Source organism: Pavona decussata, unplaced genomic scaffold (genome assembly GCF_977016875.1).
Source record: "Pavona decussata unplaced genomic scaffold, jaPavDecu1.1 SCAFFOLD_52, whole genome shotgun sequence".
Lineage (NCBI taxonomy): Eukaryota > Metazoa > Cnidaria > Anthozoa > Scleractinia > Agariciidae > Pavona > Pavona decussata.
Genome location: NW_028145474.1, coordinates 1,500,001 through 1,518,277, shown reverse-complemented (window position 1 = coordinate 1,518,277; position 18,277 = coordinate 1,500,001). Strand labels below are relative to the sequence as shown.

Sequence of the window (18,277 nt, the reverse complement as noted above, 5' to 3'; positions counted from 1 at the left end):
TCTCCTAAACAATAGTCTATAGCTGGAAGAACAATAGTCTATTGTTCAGGTACAATACTTTGGATACATCCTGGTTCCCCAAAGAAAGGTTAACACTCTTCCTTCCTTCCTTCCTTTTAGCACTGCATGCGGACTTTTAACAAATTGGGGCTAATTTGCTACAATATATTTCAGTTGTTCTAGCCATTTTGTTTTTTTTTCGCCGACTCCGCCGTTAGGATTAGACTGTCGTCTATATTTTGCATTTGAAGTAATTAGCTGATCCAGGTCTACAAGCCCGGTCTACAAGAGATCCGGCACCACTCATCGGTTTGTCGCTGCTGTCTTGCAAAAAAAAGTTGTAAAATGATTTTTGTATCTCAAATAGTCTGCGTGGAAGTGCCATGAAATCGTAGCGAAAGATCTGAAAGATGGACATTATTTGAGAGCATTGAAAAAGAAAAACACCTTAAAAGGCTATTGGCCATTTTATTTCGATTTTTCCCCAACATAGCAGGGATCCCCACCCCCCTCCCCTCATGTCTTTAGTCCTTAGTCCTTTGCACTTCGTATGCAGTCACGTTTTTTTTTTTCTGTCTGACCTTTGACAAACAAACACCTTACCCGTACCCAGGACCTGCCCAGTCCAGTTTCAATATTCCGTTGTTATTCATTTCATGTCACGAGCTGTGGTTTTTGATCGTTGCTGCTTCTTTGTACCAACGACTTTCCGTTTCCTGAAACTTTTGAAGGAGTTCAACGTGAAATCTGACCAACAGCTGGGAGTTGCTTGAGTTGGTTGTCATGTCACGCCCTTTGGTGAGCAGACTAAAGAGTTCAACAATAATCGATTGTTTCACGTGATTACGTGCGCGGCGTTCCTTTACATACCATATTTGGAGGATGGGGATCAACAAAGATTATAAGCTATCAACATGGCGGACGCAAAGTTGCTTTGCAAACAGCTGAATTTACTGACTTGATTGGGCTGTCTTTTAGGAATTTTGACTTGTAAATTAATATGTTAGCCATGGAAGAAGGTTACAAGAAGGTACTAGAGCGACACCGGGAAAAATTTCGACGTGCAATTACGGTGGAGAGGCTCTTGTCGGCGCTCGTTGTCAGCCATGTTGTCAACTCGGAAGAAGCCCAAGCAATTCAGAGTGAGCATCCTTCGCAGCGAGTGGACCGATTACTGGATGTCATTCAAAGGAAAGACCATGAGACGTTTAAGAAGTTTTGTGTGGTTTTAGAGACGACGTATCCTTACATGCTAAACTGTATGTTTCTTGGAGTAGAACCACCAACAAGTACAGGTAAGCGAAACTTGTGACTAGCCAATGTCAACATGTCAGCGTTTTTGGTTTTAAATTGTCTTGTTCTAGCTTCCAGTTAATTATTTGGCTACCAGATGAAAGCATTTCAGGTATCGTAAACGATTATTTCCAGCCAAAAACGTGTGTTGTTTTCTTGTATTTACCTCTTAAAACCAGCTGTTATTTTAAGTTTGATGTGGAGCGTTCAAAGTTGCATCTTTTTTATGAATATTTTTTAGTGAATATTAATTCACCAACGAAACTTCATCGTTGCTCAATTATTATACAGTAAGTTTGCAATAACGTCTTTTAATGTCCACAGAGTATTTTTAGCTCGTCGCTTTTAAAAGTGAAATTACAATGGAAAGTGTTTGATGCGGAAATTCAATTTGTAGTTTGTCGGTGACGTGACAAGGTGAAGTCTAGGGGGTCTAGCACGCAAGAGGTTTTCTTGTTTTCCGTGAAAAACTTTCGGACGGAAAACTCCCTGGATAGATAACAAAATTATATTTCGTCGAATTTATGAAAAACAAACTTAGGATTTTGGGAGGGGACTTGAAAGTTGTTTGTCATTTGAGGAGCAAAGCGCAACCCACAAATATTTTTCCCAGTTTAATTTCAAAAGTTTTTGGTCAGTTGTTTACGAGACTTTACGGGGTTTAAGACTTCTGTAACCATAGGATTTTACGATATTTTTTTTGATGTTGTCCTTATAACAACTTAGCAGCGATATTGGAAATCGTGTAATGGCAATTGCTTGTTTTATTTTCATGCGTGGCGAAGCGCAGCAGTGAAGTCTGTCATATTGTTGTTTTTTTGCGTTATCTCCTAGTCTCGCCGCACATTAGGGCGGATCAAGGTAAAACAGCAGATAACGGTGAAGACAGCTCTCGACACATGCAGTGTAAGTATCTGAAAGATACCATGTTCGTTGTAAATGAACTTGAATGATGAATTTAGAGATCATGAAAGGAAGTTCTGTTTCGTTAAACGTGCTTTCCCCGCGGGCAAAATTTGATCTCCACAATCAGTTTTCTTTGGCACATGATCACGTTGCTGTAATTAATATCTAGTGAAGGAAGAAAGAAAGTGATTTGATTTTGGCATCGAAAAAGCATAGCATATTCAAGTGTTGTTTACAAAGTGCAAAGTCCCATATATTGATATTTGCTTTTCTCCGTTTTTGCATCTCATATGCATTTTAATAATAGACCTAGCTTTTGGCAAATTAGCGGGACTTCTATTATTGGAGCGTTAGCGTTAATATATTAAATTATTTTTTATATTGGCCAATAAATCAAACTCGTTGACCATGGCCCTATGGAAGGAAATTTGTGATATTTGTTGGTTTTCAGCTGAAAACAAAACACTAGTTGCTGAGAAGGGATTAGTTGAAAAATACAAAAGGATGGTAAATTTTAAACTTAGAAATGAAATGAGAGATGTAAAATTCATCATGTCACATTGACACACACACAAAATATCTGTAAGTTGCTTCTGCGAATCAAACCTATGGCCTTCCATACAGCAAGCAGATGCTTGTTATGCTGGGCTTCTAGGTTTTTTTGGCGAACTGTAGCACTATGGTGACACTTCACAGCCAAATTCCCCCCCCCCCCCCTCTCAATGTTGTTTCCTGCAATTCCGCTAGACAACCTTGTAACCCAACATTGAGAGGACAGGGTGATGAGATCCCTCACAAGAAATCTGACCAAGATTTTAGGCCATTTAGGAGAAGGTTTAGCAATTTTGAAGGTATCCTGTGTGTTAATAAATAAAGAAAAGTGATGAATTTTGAAATCGGAAATGAAATCTCAAAAAGCTACAAGAGTTATTTTGAACTTTGTGGTCAATTTGTTTTCCCCATAAAAAAAGCTCTGCGAGTGAAACTTCACAGTGTTACTATTTATAGTAATAAAAAATTTATGGGATCTTGTAGTGTGTTACAATAAAAATTTATTATGATTTGCATTTTTCTTTAATAGTTCTTCCTTTCAGGCATTATCTTTTACATAACTGAGTTGCAAAATTTGTTTTAGAATACGGTAGAATCACTCTTTCTTAAACACTGCAAGCATGAACCTCTTGCCTTTCTCAAACATACATCTGTTAAGTTAGTAGAATGTTATTATGTCTGCAACTTTCCAATGTTGCAAAAACATTTCAAAGATGTTGACATACTTTTTCTGTATTATAGGCATTGGTCCATCTCGGCGAGTCAATGTTGGCCGGAGTACAAGCATGACGGGCCACGACCTTTGTAAAGATCGTCTTATTGTGCTGAAAAATGAGATGAAGACAGTTAAGCGAGAATTAGAAAGAGTTTCATCACAGCTGCATGAGACGGAAGCCGAACGGGACGCTTACAAGAAAATCATTGATCTTGAAACAGGCGATAGGATGCACATGGAGAATTCAAATCCAGGACTCGGAAGTTCACAGGGAAACGACAGAGAAAATGAGTTTGAGATTCTCAAAAAGCAGTACGTTGAGAACTTGAAAGAACTAGAGATGCTAAGATACGAGCATTCGGAGATCTCTGCTAAGTATGAAACTGTTTGTCAGCAGTGCGAGAATAATAGAAAGTACAAAATGTTGTTTCAGAGCTTACAAAGAAGATTTGAGGAGATTAACGTCGAGCGTGATAAGCTGAAACAGGAGTATGAGGAGATTGTTTTGCTGAGAGAAAGAGAAAAAATTGAACTTATTGAAATGAAGGATAACCAACAGTACGAAGAGTACCTCAAGAATCATTCGGGAAATACTGGTTTTGATAAATATGATTCACATCAGAAAGAATACGAAAGCCTTCAAGACGTGCACAGAGAACTCAGGTCCAAATATAATCACTTATTTAACAGTTTCAAAAACTTGGAATCTGACTATTCAGCGTTAAAAATACAATTTGATGGTATCATTCATGAGCGAGACTCATTGATGTTTGAGCGCAATGGACTCAAACAACAGTCAGATGCTGCAATCAAGAAGTACGAGAAAGCGATTAAAGATTGTGAAACTGCAATCAAAAAGTCGTATCAGGAAAAACAGCAGGTTCAACAGCAGCGTGACTCGGCTCAGAGAGAATGCGATCAGGTTATGTCACTACAAGTGAAAACAGCAAAAGACATTGCCAAACTAACAGAGGAGAGGAACGCTGCTTTGAACGAGTATCAGTTAGTCATGAGTGAGAGAGACACAGTTCATCATGAAATTGAAAAACTTCATGACGAGCTCACTGACTTGCGCAAGACTAATGAAAGCCTTCAGAAGGATTATACAAAGCTGCAGAATCACGTTGAGGACACCCAAGGAGAAATATCTCTCTTGGTGGAAGAGCGTGAACAAGCTGCGAAAGAGGTGCTTGGACTGAAAGATGGGCTTAGTCAGGCCTTACTAGAAAAGGAGAGCGTCATGAAAGAGCGGGACAAGGTTAAAGAAGATTATGAAATGCTCAAACAGGAGAGAAATGTTGCACGCAGGGAACGCAGCGAGGCGATCATTCACAGAGACAACATCCTAAAAGAATGTTTTGAAATCAAGCAGAAACATCAGCTCGCACTTAAAGGAGAAAACGAAACGGAAACACTTAGAAGACAGTTTGAAGTTCTTTCTAAAGCGCTAACAGATGCATTGCATGATGTGGAAGTTGTGAAAATGCGAAGGGACTGGGCTCTGACTGAAAGAGATAAGGTGATGCAGGACCGTGATTCACTCAAGATAAGGTTTGATAAGATGCAGCGCGAAAGAGATCGCGCAGTTAGTGATCTAGCTGAACTCCTTCATGAGTCTGATCGCATTCGAAGAAAGCACAGTGAAGCTGTAGCAGAGTTGTTGGAGTTGAGGAGTCATATCGAGTTGCAACTGAATCAAGGAAGTCATTCAGAGGAACTTGTGTCAAGCAGGGATTCAGCTATTGACACAGACTCCAATGTAAGCTGGCTAAACTCTTTCACTTCTTACAATAGCCAACATCCCAAGTCACAAAACATAAGATTTCTTTTTGCAAAATAGCAAAAAACAAATAGTTCAACAGGAAACTTCTACTAAAGGCCTTTTATTTGAATGGTTGCACTTTGGGATTTCATTCACATTTTCGTCATATATTTTTTTATCACCCATTTTGTTTTGTTTCATCATCCATTTTTTATTTTTGTATACATTATACCATGAATACAAACTTGAAAGCTAGCATGGTACGCCATCCATCAAGAACTTTACCTATTTACACGAATTCGCTTTTCTTGCTCAGAAAAAAGCAGAACTAATATTTTGTGGGTTTTATTTTCCTGCCACTCACTGCATGTGATTGATGTTCTGCTTCCAAATTTGTTTTAAGAGTGGGTAAGTAAGCTTGTAAGGCAGGCCCGACTTAGACTTGAGAGTGTACTTCGGCTCTTTGGAGGAGGATGTGTTACCATGCCCACAAAGTAGACTACTTGAGGTAAAATTAGACTCATTCACATGTGAACAAGGGCTCTAGTATATTCAAGTTCTACTTACTGTGCTACTATGTATGAACTCACCAATTCAGAGTCTCATATAATGTTTTCGTGGTGCAATTGTTTTTTCAGGAATGGGAAACAGAGTCTGTTGTGCTAGAAAGGGTGAGTGTTGACTTCTTAAAATCTTCTTGCCTGCTAGATTTTCTTCTGCTATTCCACAGCTGCATTGCTTCGCTGAAAATGGCCATAAAATGGATTTTCAAGACTGTTATACAGATTTGGTTGTGGGATGATAGATCACCTATCAATGATGTCTCAATTTTTTGAAACAGTTAATCGTTATTCCCATTGTGTTAACTGTTTAATCCTTGGAAATGACAAGCATTCAGGACATGAGAATACAGCCAATGAATGGCAGGGCTTTTGATAGGGTGCGAAAAAAATTTGGAAATAATGCGGCACTTTTAAGTCTCATTATGCAGCAAGAAAGGTCTATTATGCGGCAAATTATGTGATTTCATTTTAGCTAATTTAACCTTGTTTTATTAGGTCTGAGAGGAGCACAATCCATTTTTTGCTGTTCAAGAAGCAATTAGAGCACGGAGCAATGAAGAAACAGCTGAAATAAATCATTTGTTGCCTCATTTCAAATTACTGAAAATCAGATATTGCTAATTTGGTCAAGTCAGCGTTTGTTGCTTCCCACCTGCATTTTTTTTTCGCATTCCGCTTGTGTGACTCAGCTTCAAGGTCACAAACTTTCGAAGACGATCAACCACTATGTTGCATGAAGAGCAAAACAACAGACCATCGTCAACTTGAAAAATTCCTTCAGGGTACTTTCTTGCCCTGTCTTTTGCCGAAATATTTACAGGAAGGTGCGATCTTTTTTTCTCCTGTGAAGAAGCGTTCAGCGTTTTAACAACAAACTCATCCATAATGAGGATGTTTATTTCAATTAAAACAAAATAACTACATATTGCAAGCGAACATCGAGCAGTTTTCACATCAATACCTACATCGCAAGTATGAAGGGATCAAATGACATCTTAAACATATATCAATGATTGTGATTGGTGTTTTTACATAAAAGGATTGTTTATTCCGTGCCAGTGATCACTCGTTCACTCGCTTAATATTGAAAACCAGCATCAGGTCCCCAACATGTAAAATGAAGCAAAGAACGCCTGTTTGTTTGCTTGTTCAACGAATGAACGCTTCCGGGTGATTTTTGACGCCTTTTGAAAGAAAAAAAACTCCTTGAGATAATGTTGAAATTATCGGAGAACTTAACATCAAGCGAGATTTTTGCTCTTTTTTTTCTTAAATTGTGCGATTTTGTACAAATTCTGCGATTCTTCATGAATTATGCGATTTGCTGCGATTTTAGGTCAATTATGCAAAATTGCAACATCGCATAATATCAGAAGCCTTGCAATGATCGTGGTGTCTAAATAAAAATTTTGCTTCAACTAGCACCATAAGAATTACTATATGAATGTAAGGCCGGGACTTTTTGGTGAAGGGAATTTTGCATTTTAAAGCGCCTTCAACTGGATTAGAAGGAATTGATAAATAAAGCACGTTGTTGTTGTTGTTTTGTCTCATGTTCCAGTCCTTTATATATCAATTCCTACTTGTGCATTGGATTGTCTGACTGGTTTAACTTTGATCATAGATGAATCTTGACGATGACCTTGGCATTGCGATTGCTGGTGGAAGAGACACGCCTGCCGTCCCTAATGACAGCTCTATTGTGATAACAAACATCGCCAAAGGAAGTATAGCTGACGGCAAACTCAGGTTAGATCATGTTAGCTGTTTTGTTTCTTTTACTATGACAAGCTCTGCAAAAGTAGACTAATGTACGATGCAGCAGCTGTAAAAGATTGTTGTGATAAAAAAAAAAAGAGAACAACACAGCAAACATGTCATTGTCAATAAATGATTTTGCTTTTAACTTGAGTTGTTTCAATTTTTGATTTCGACAACAGAGTGAATGATTGTGTTCTGAAGGTTAACAACATTGACTTAACAAATGTTGAGTACTGCACTGCTGTCCAGGCTATCAGCCGAGGAGAGGTTGTCAACATGGTTAGTGAACTAATTCAATTTCATCTGAGTTTCCTTAAAAACTTTTTGTTTAAGATGTTCATTAACATTGCTGCATTTATTTTGGTTATAGACTGTGAAGAGGAAGAGGTCAAATGGATCCCGACTGCTGCTTCATCCAGTTAGTCTGATGCTACGAAACAACAAGGGTATGTTACTAAATACAATACAGTTTTAAAGTGCACCTAACCCCCAATTTTTTTATTAGCCTAAAACAATGAACGTGCTTCTTTTCTGGAGTATTTTGGTAAAAAAATTTTTTTGATTTGGTAAAATCCTTGATTTTTTGTGACCTGTTGAATGTGATGATATTTTGTCCCAGTACCAAGGAATTGGGGATCTGGGGCAAGCTGTAGCTGCCACGGATTGTGTCGTAAATTCGGGAACATGATGTAAAGAAATATTCCTCACCATGTCCTTGATGTTGCCACAATTGGCAGCGATGCACATACATTATTCCAAACTCATTTTCTTGGCTGAATTTCAGGAAAGCTAAATTTTGGTAAACACTGCACTTTCTGTACACCAAGCGCATAGTTGTTTATTTTTTTTTTTGCACCACATCCTGAGACTTGCTTGGTTTTTGTTCGAAAACGAAGCGTAAAGCTGAGATAAGACATTGGAGCAAACTTTTGTGTAGTGATAATAATAATAACTTCCACAAGCAATACAAATTGTACCTTTTCAATACCTAATGAGTATTTGATTTCTCTGCCCTCACTATTAATTAATTATTATTTCTATTGTTTTTTATGAAAAAATTGTAGTATGATTTTATGCACTCTTAATTTTCTTGTCTTTTGTTTTGTGCTACTTAGCTAGTTGCACGTTATAGGCCAGTTAGCTGCATGTGGCAGTGACCAACTTGAAAGCCTAAGCTCCTTTGGTCACTGCACACATTTTACCTTTGATGATTTATGTAATTTAATGTTGCCTTTATGTTACTTTTGTGATGTATCTTATTTTCATTTTGTAGTAAACTATTGAAAAAGTTCACAAATAAATAAAAAAATCTGAAAATCTGAAAACTGAAGGACACATGCAAACAGTCCATTAAATCTGAGCTAAAACAACAAATAGAAATCTAAAATGCACTATAGGTTGGTTATGCATTAAACCCTTCAATTATGATGTTGTACATTCAGTACATTTGTGGAAGTATGTTTGATGTGTCCCTTGTGATGAACTTGTTTTTCTTTACTTTTTCAGAGATTGGCATCAGAGTTGACAGCACAAATCATATCACCTCTATTTTGCCTGGTAGTGTAGCAGCGGAGGAAGGAACAGTCGCTGTTGGTGATAGGATTATCACTGTAAGAATAGTATTGACAGTATAAACAGTATTTGCATGTACCAAGCTAGTGAATTGTGTGTTTTGTATGTATACTATGATTGGCTTCTCAAACTGGGGGTAGTTATAACAGAATTTTTTTATTTGCTTGATCAAGTCTTCATGATGTCCTTATATGAAAATCTAAAATTTCCCTATCAATTTTTCTTCCCCACACTTGAGGTGTATAAAAATGTGGAATTTCACTTCTAGTGGGATGCAATACCATACAAAATGGGACACTGGGGATAGTATATAGCTCTGACGTCAATACAGGATTGCTACTTTCGCAGTTTCCCAATTCCTCAGTTGTTTCATTGTGAGTATTCAACATTCCCAGTATTAATTTCATCCACACAGCTTTCTTCCTTTACATGCGAAAAACAACTGAGGAACGGGTAAATGGCAAAACTAGTGATCCTGTTTTGACGTTATAGCCCTACTATCTCCAGTCTCTGTATTGCATGGTATGGTATCCCAACTAGAAATGAAATTTCACATTTTCATACATCTCAAACTCTGGTACCTGTTTCTGTAAAATCCATACCCCTTTTCAGACTTTCAAATCAAAGTGGTTAAAATCTATACCCTATTTTCAGACCAAAATGGCTAAAACACCCACACCCTTAGGTGCTGCACCTCATACCTATGTAGCTTGTATAAGGGAGTATGCCCCCACCCCCACCCCCCAATTATGTAGGGTGCAGGGGTGGCACAGGGGTGGTGAGAGTACTCACCTGTCACCATTGTAAGCTGGGTTGAAACCCAATGTAGACACCTGGCCCCAGTTGTTCAAAGAGCGGATAACTCTATCCAGTGGATAAGTCGCTATCCGGTGGATAAAATGCATTGGTTGGAGTACATTTTATCCGCTGGACAGCGATTTGTCCTCTGGAGAGAGTTATTCGCTCTTTGAACAACCAGGGCTAGGCTCTTTGGAACTGACTCTTCCGAATTCCACTATTTTTCAGATAAATGGCACATCAGTTGAAAACCTCAGCCAATCTGAAGTTGAAAGTCTTTTGTCAACAAGCCTTGTAAGCCTCACCGTCCAGAAGTTATCTGGAAGTTCGTCACGAACACAAGTACTTCAGTCACTTTTGGAAGAAGTCAATGACAAAATCAACAGAGAAAATGACATCTGCCGTAAGGTTGAACTCACAAAGGAAAGAATCACAACATCGGGAAGCTTAAATGAGCTTCAGTTGTCTCAGCAGGAATCTTCATCTGCTTATTTCTCTGGGAAAAGCTCTCCTCTGCCTGATGATCAAATATCGTCAACGCCAGAGTCTTTTTCTGAACCTGTGTTGCATTCATTATCATCGTTGACACCTCTCTATGAAGAAAATCCTGAAAGGTTGATTGGAAAACAAACTGATTCCAGTGGTGACCTATCTACTGAGGAAGGCAGTGCGTCACATCTTGTGTCATCAACAGGTTCAGCCTCTCGCAGCCAAACTTACGTTAAGCTCAGAAAACCAGTTGTTCGACCAAGTCCAGTCACTCAGTCATCACGCTTTTCCATGCCTGTACAGTTAATGCACAAGGAAAGACCAATGCCGCCAGTGAGAAGTGGTTCTTACATGTCGGCAATCACTTCACCCCCACAAGGGGAAGTGGTGACTGCAAGTTCTCAAGAAGACGACCTGCACATGTTGCCTCCAACTCCGGTATGTACAGTTCACTTTCCGTCAAACTCACTGCCAGATTCCTCAGTTGTCAACACTTCAAACACTGTGGTTATTCGTAAGAAGAATGAGTCGTATTTTCGCAATCATGGTTCTCGTCCCCAGTCAGCACCCTCTGCCAGACATTATCAGGTTGCGTTAGGAAGCAGTCCTGCCTCGTCCAGTTTTGGTCGCTATTCAGCTAGTCATGGAGATCCTCTGGCATTGACCCCTCCCAAACCTAGCACATCAGGTAACCCCGCCACCATAGCTGTGTTGAGGTCAACAATTGTGCCATCTTACACTGCAAAAAGCCACTCGGTACAGAACTGTGAAGGACTCCCAGCTGTAAGCCAACAGTGTTTACCTGTGCAGTGCGACAGCAAGCAGAAACAAGCTCGGCTGAAGGCCGACTCTTTTGGAACAGGCAGGCACAGCCGCCAAGGCTCATCTCACAGTGCAGAGGCAGATGAACGCAGAGTGCGACACTCCTCAGTGTATAACTTTGATGCACCAACAAAAACCAAGCACAGGCCACAAAGAATCAGTTTACCAAACCCTCTGTCGCGTGTTATGTCTTACACCAGCGCTGGAACATCCAGTTACTGCAGCGGTTCAGTGAGTTCAACATACTCTATTTCTTCAGGTCATGCTACTCCAGTTTTGATTCCTTCAACTCCGATCGTGCCAGCAAATGAAGGTGGCCCTGCTCTCGCTTTTGACTTCAGTGGTCCACTGACATCCACTGAGGATCCTTTGAACAGGCAAGTATTTTACATTTTCCAAGTTCTCCAACACAAAAGAAAATATTTAGCATTTAATTCTCCTGATGGTTGTGGTAGTATGAGGGGAAACTACAGTGTACAGTGCAAGTCACTTTGTTCGTTACTCTTTTGTCATGGACTCCTCCCAGTCTGTTGTTATTTTTCTTTATATTTTTTTCCTCAATTTGCTTTCCTTATGAGAAGAAACAGTCATCATTACTTCTCCATATATTACATGCTCAAGGCTGTCATAAAATTTTGTCCACGTGTTACATTGAATTTTTTAATGCATTGCAGTCTTGTTGCTTTCCACCAGTAAGTAAAATGACCCAACAACTGTCAATATCATCAAGGTTCTTTCAAGACTATTCAGTTGTAACCTTTTATTTGGGTTACAGCCCTTAGCAACAGCGGATTTGACTTCAAGTTTTTAGCAAAGTACTTAGAAGAGATATACAATGTATCCCAGGAATCTTCGTTTTACTCTTTGTGAGCAGCAAACTTGACACAGTTGTTTTGAATGATGATAGCTATTAAGCCCTTTTGTTATTTTCGTTTTCCTGCCAAAATGACACTGGTTCACGCTCGCACACTTTCTCTACTGGAAAAACTTGTAGTCATACTATGATCTAGAGGTCTCTGTTGGGACCAACCATTTGGACCTCAATTGGTTTTGGTTGATTTGGTTGACATGTTCCTGACTGATAGACAATCTTAACACAAGTTGATCTTGGTTAAAATGGTTGGTTAAAGGGGCTGTGTCACTTATTTTTTGTGTCATTTTGAATAGACAAAATACATATTTGAATTGATTGAATCGTCAAAATAATGTTTCAGTTTTGTTAACAATAACTCTATTAGTGCACAGAAACTAGTGTTGATTATGTTTGGTTGCAGATGGCTAGGATGGAAGTGGATTGCAACTTGAAAAAATTGGCCAATTTTTTCATTTTCTTCCTTTGTATATTTGTAGAGAAAACGCTAAAACCTGATTATAGTTTGCTCTTTCTTGGAGAAATCGCTTAACATTTTCTCGGTGCTCTAACAGCAATTTCACATTATAGAAAGGTTCTTTGTCAAAAATTTGAGGAGTTTTGACCAAAATACAACAAAATCGCCGTGATAGTGCCCCTTAAACCAACCTGACCAAAACTTGAGTTCTTGAAAAAGAAAAGAAATAACTTAAATCAACCAAGTCAACTAACTAGAAGCAGCTGATTCAAATTTAAAATACAAGATAACTGAAGTTTATTGATTAGAGTGGGTTTTCTGTTTCAGGGATTACGAGCCTCGTCTTGTGCACATTGAAAAGAAGGATACCCTTGGCATTTCCATTGCAGCCGCCTGTCAAGGAGGAGTGATTGTGTCCTCAGTGACTGAAGGGAGTCCAGCTGCCAAGGCAGGACTTAAATATGGTGATCAGCTGTTGGAGGTGAGTAACACATGTGTCCTTTTTAGCTCTTTTGTATCCATGATTGTTTGGTTTGTCAGAGTTGATAACTAAAGGTAAATTGGCCACTGTAAAGAGATTCAAGTGCTGATGTTCAAGCGTTAGCCCTTCATCCTTTGATTCACTTTGACAAAGGGCTAACGCTCCAAATGTCAACACTCGAATCTCTTTACAGTGGACAATTAACTTTTATTTACCAACTCTGTCAACAAAACCAAACATTTGTTTCTACTCCCCACCGACGCAGCACCATAGTTTCTTTAGAAACTAACCCCCTTATTCTTTGTAATCATTTCAGGTAAATGAACAGGTTATAAGAATAAACAGCTTTGTCAATAGTGTAAGACTCTGACTTAATAACTTTCAATTCTGTGTATTAAATCATGAAGTTTGATTGAGCAGTTTTTTTATTTGTTGCCATTTATTAAAAGGTATTTTATGACTTTTGAGTCCTTGTCACCATTCAAATGAATTAGCTACTAACAGTAATTTGTGGTGCTTTCCTGTGGTGCTGTTTATTATGCTGTACAAGGTGGTTCTAACTTTTGAGTCTGAGGATGAAATCCTAAACTGTGACTATTTAAATGAAAGGTACTGAGCAGTATTTTTCTGTTGTGTTGTTTTATTATGCTGTACAAGGTGGTACTACATGTAACTTTTGAGTCTTTGGTTGAAATCCTAATATCCATTCAACTGAAATCTACAGGGGGCTACTTTTTTTGGTGCCTCAGTACTGGTTTTCTATCTTCTAAGTGCCAAGTGGTAGTTTGACAAATTTTGAGAAGTATAATTTAATTGTACTTTGACATTCATAACTTTTACAATAATTTTTGTGGAAGGTTTATATTTAAAACCAAATTCTCAGAAGTTAAGGTGAATGAAATGTGTTAAAAGCAGTAAAGAGAATTTTATTGCAGCACAGAAAACTAAAAAAATGCTTACTGTGTCTTTGCAGTACAATGGCGTCAATCTGAGATGTGCAACGTATGAGCAGGCGGCAATGATCCTGAAGCAGTCAGGGAACAGTGTCACCATCTTGGCGCAATTCAACCCAGATAAGTTCAAAGACACTTCAGATTCTTTATCCAGCCAATCAGAAGCTAGCACCACATGTAGCACGCCAGTTACCAGAAATAAACATGAAGGCGGCAGCAGTACTCCACCAATCAGAAGAAACGGTGAGATTCTACCAATCATTGACAATGAACCTCCTGGAGACCTGCGTTATGTATTCTTCACAAAGAGTCCTAGTACATTAGGTTTCAGTATCGCTGGAGGCAATGCAATGGGGATCTTTGTGTCAGAACTACAACCTGATGACGAGGCTGCTAAATCGTCTGGGCTCACCATTGGAGACCATATATTGGAAGTAAGAGGATGGCATTATTAATGTATAGGCGAATCTTTGCTGACGTCATTGTTTACATTTTTCCTCTTTACCATAGACTTAACTCATAGAAGCCATGGCCGTATATATGAACTAAATGCAAAAGTTGAAAGAGCTGATTAAGTTGAGCAATTTGTGCAATTTTCAGCTCTGTGCAAGCAATATTGAAGGAAATATCAGCCATCAAAAACTGCAAAATTGCTGGGTGGCAAAACGTTAATGAGCCATACATTCTCTGTAAAATTTTGAGTTTTTAGAAGAGAATTTCTCTGAAACCATTCAATGTATTGGGCTCAAATTTTTTGACAAAACTGAAACTGTTAAGCCCTTTCAATATTTTATTAGCTCATCAGAAAGTGATAAGCATATGCCCATTGCAATGACTAAAGTAAAACTGTAAATGGTTTGAACCCAGGAGTCATGTCATAAGTACGTAAATCATGATCACCCGAGTGAGCGTAGTCCTGAGAAAAGAGGACTGTTTGAAGAGTCAATGCAAGTCACCCCAAACAGCCCTTCTCAGGATGACACTCACCCGGATGATTATAATTTACGTACATGTACTGTCTTATGAAATCACTATGGTGGAACCAATGTGCCATCAAGATCAGGTTATATCCCAGTGTTTTAACTAAAGTCACTTCAAAAGTGTCATCAAAATGAGTTGGGTCATCATCATACAGTCGACTCTTTCATAGCGACCACTTCTCATAAGCAATCACGTCCTGTAAGCAACCACTTTGTAAACAACTGTTTGTTTCTCAGTTAATTACTGTTTCAAGAGTTCTCTCGTAAGTGACTGCCACTCAAGTTTCTCAAGGGACCACAACCAGTTTTTTGGCCAGAAATTACACATATTCTTTTGTTTTCTGTTTCTGGTAAGCGACCACCCAACATAATCACGTATGATCATTAGTAAATCATTACTCAGAAGTGACAAGAGAGTTAAAGGGGAATTATCATGGGGTTTTGATATCGTTTGTTTAAAATGATGAAATAAGACCTTCAATCAGCTGCCAAGTAATTCTAGAATGACGAGAGGCCGAGAAAAATCAATTCAATTCTTGAAAGGAAAAACTCGTCATCTGTTCTAGCGCATTTTGGAAACAAAAATGCGAGAACTTGAAAAACATTAGCCTAATATTTTTCAAGTTTCAATCCATACCGGCCTACTCTGTGTCTGGCCAAAGGCACTAATCAACAGTTTAATTGCACTGGGGCGATAATTTGTAACAAACACTACAATTATTTTGTTGTTTCTGCTGGTAGACAAACAATTTTGGGTTTTTAAATGACAGCAAATTTGCGTGATACTTCCCCTTTAAGTGTAGTTCCAAGTTGGAAATTTGACTTTGATGGTCGTACTGTTTAGCTCCACCGTGTTCTTAAAATCACAAAATGTAGCTTTCATGAGTGTTTCTGCCCTCTTTTTTACAAAAGTGAATTGCATTCATTTTGAGGTATACTGTAGGGATTATGTTTGTGTCAGTTTTTCTTGCCTATCACAACTAGGGCTTCTGTGAAATAACCTTGAAATAATTTTTGCTGTTGTTTATGTTTCAGTTCAATGGAGTGGATTTAACATCAGTCACTGCAGAGCAGGCCATGTTAGAGTTGTGTAAACCCGCTGAGACTGTCCAAATATTGGCACAGTATAACCCCACAAGTGAGTAGTAAGCCGACAGTGATAGCGTGGATTTTCATGCATGAGCCTCACACTCCTGTAAGAAGGTGTCTTCTTCACTGTCTCACTTTCCGCCATTTTCTCATAAGTTTTATTCTTTCAGTTAGAAAACCCCATGTTCGTGTGTACGGCTCACCAAGGCTAATAACAGACTTTTTGACTTTTGCAGTCAAAAGAAGTACTATTAATGTATAATCATTTTTGTTTTCATTTTATCTGTTTAGAGTTTAATTCCCTCAGAGATCAACCCGGGGACTCCTTTTATGTCAGGTAAATATCTTTTACTGCTTTTACTGCTGTAAATGTATTTTACTGTTTCAAATGTGGGATGACTTATTTTCATTTTGTATCATTAGGGCCCTTTTTGATCGTACACCCAACTTAAAAGAGGAACTCAATTTCAAGAAGGGAGACATTCTGTATGTCACAGATACAATGTTCAATGGGCACATGGGATGCTGGAGAGCTTGTCTTGTCAATGAAGAAGATGCTCAGAAAAGAGATATTGGAATGATTCCAAGCAGAATGAAGTATGTTTTAACAGGGCTGTTTTTAAATGCAGAATGGAGTATACCTTATACCAAGCAGCTAAAGTAAGCGAGCTACGCGAGCGAGCGAGCGCGAAAAATTTCTCCCGCGTGGAGACGCGGGACGCAATAGACCCTTCTCCAAAATGGCGGCCGAAAATTCAAATAAGTGAAAATTAAAAACGTATACCAGCACCAGAAAGAGCACTTTTACTTTAGTAACCCTGCAAAGTTTCAGCATATCAGGTGTAATATCAGCTGAGAAGATGTAAGTTGAAAAATGAAAAATGTGCAGACGTTTGTATGACTGGGGGTATGACGGATAAACGTCTGTAAATTTGTCAAATTTCATCTTACATTTCCTAAGCCGATTTAACATCTAATATGCTGAAACTTTGCATGGTTACTAAAGTAAAGGTGCTGGTATCAGTTTTTCATTCAGTTCAATTTTAACTCATTCAAATCTGGTGCTGCCATTTTGGAGAAGGGTCTATTTTCGCGCGAACTCGCAACCTCGTTTTGTTACTTTTGAGAAAAATAAGGGAGTGCTTGTTGTCTTGAGGATCTGAGGTCACGTGAAAATAACCTGCCTGAGCGAATGTCTGAACACACACAAGATTGAAAAAATAGCCTGGACTCCATTTCAATTGACCGTCTCCTGGCTTGGTCCTCCTTTTCCCGCTTAAGTTTCAAAAGAGGGAGCACCTTGTACCACCCTTGTGTGGTTTGTGTAGTATGGCCAATCTACTTCACTAATAGCTATCGGAATTAAACTACATATGCATCTACATTGGCCGTTTTCACTCTGAAGACATATTAGCAGTAATAATGTGAAAACGAGACGATTTCTCTGTCTGATTTTGTCCCTCTGATTATCCGTCTCTTTGAGATTGAATTATTCGTCTGAGAGGATAATCCGTCTTTTGTAAAAATCCGTTATAACCGCACAAGGAAGGATAATTCGTCAGACGTGTTATCCGTGTAGACGGATGATTCGTCTTTAGCGTGACAACTGCTATTTATTTTGTCGGTAAAAATCCACTGGACGTCGCACCAAAATAATGTTTGGCCAGCAAAACTACTGGTAGAACGCATTTCAGAGAGCCGGAGAGTGAGTTAAAAAAATACAAACAGTCATAATCGCAGTGTCGCTATTGCATGTTATGGTCAATTCATTGCATCTAAGACCATTTTGTGCCGGTTGATTTCCAGAGCGGAACAGGAGATTCTGTTGCGCAGGAGCCTGGCACTAGCTCATGGAGATGACTTCAAACTGAGTGGAAGGAGAAGTTTCTTCCGAAGGAGCAAGAAAGGCTCGCATGGAATGTCTGTTAACCATTCACGAGAGGGAAGTGACTCCGCTACCAGCATCACAACGAGCTGTACAGGTCGGTATCTATTAAGCCTTATGTTAATGGGGCACTGACTATCATGGAGATTTTGCTGTATGTTGGTCAAAGCTGCACAAATATTTGATATAGAACCTCTTCTCTTACAGGAAGTTGCTCTTAGAGCAGCGGGGGGTGGGGGGGGGGGCGAATATGAATACAATTGATTTCTCTGTGCAAGAATAAACTATATCACGTTTTTAGCTATTTTTCGAAAATACATGGGAGAAA

The 18,277-nt window shown here is 38.9% G+C and overlaps 1 protein-coding gene across 1 annotated transcript in view; it reads left to right on the top strand.

The window, feature by feature from the left end:
* Window positions 1–691: 691 nt before the first annotated feature.
* The window catches only part of LOC146480843 (disks large homolog 5-like), a 23,689-nt gene continuing 6,103 nt past the window's right edge, over window positions 692–18,277 (top strand). The window contains exons 1-15 of the mRNA XM_085109160.1: window positions 692–1,295; window positions 2,128–2,199; window positions 3,493–5,225; window positions 5,867–5,899; window positions 7,416–7,540; window positions 7,732–7,831; window positions 7,923–7,998; window positions 9,059–9,162; window positions 10,151–11,610; window positions 12,889–13,042; window positions 14,016–14,429; window positions 16,011–16,113; window positions 16,356–16,401; window positions 16,488–16,661; window positions 17,871–18,046. Coding sequence (XP_084965286.1) covers window positions 1,001–1,295; window positions 2,128–2,199; window positions 3,493–5,225; window positions 5,867–5,899; window positions 7,416–7,540; window positions 7,732–7,831; window positions 7,923–7,998; window positions 9,059–9,162; window positions 10,151–11,610; window positions 12,889–13,042; window positions 14,016–14,429; window positions 16,011–16,113; window positions 16,356–16,401; window positions 16,488–16,661; window positions 17,871–18,046 — 5,065 coding nt within the window. The 5' untranslated portion in view covers window positions 692–1,000. The remainder of the gene's footprint in view (window positions 1,296–2,127; window positions 2,200–3,492; window positions 5,226–5,866; window positions 5,900–7,415; window positions 7,541–7,731; window positions 7,832–7,922; window positions 7,999–9,058; window positions 9,163–10,150; window positions 11,611–12,888; window positions 13,043–14,015; window positions 14,430–16,010; window positions 16,114–16,355; window positions 16,402–16,487; window positions 16,662–17,870; window positions 18,047–18,277) is intronic.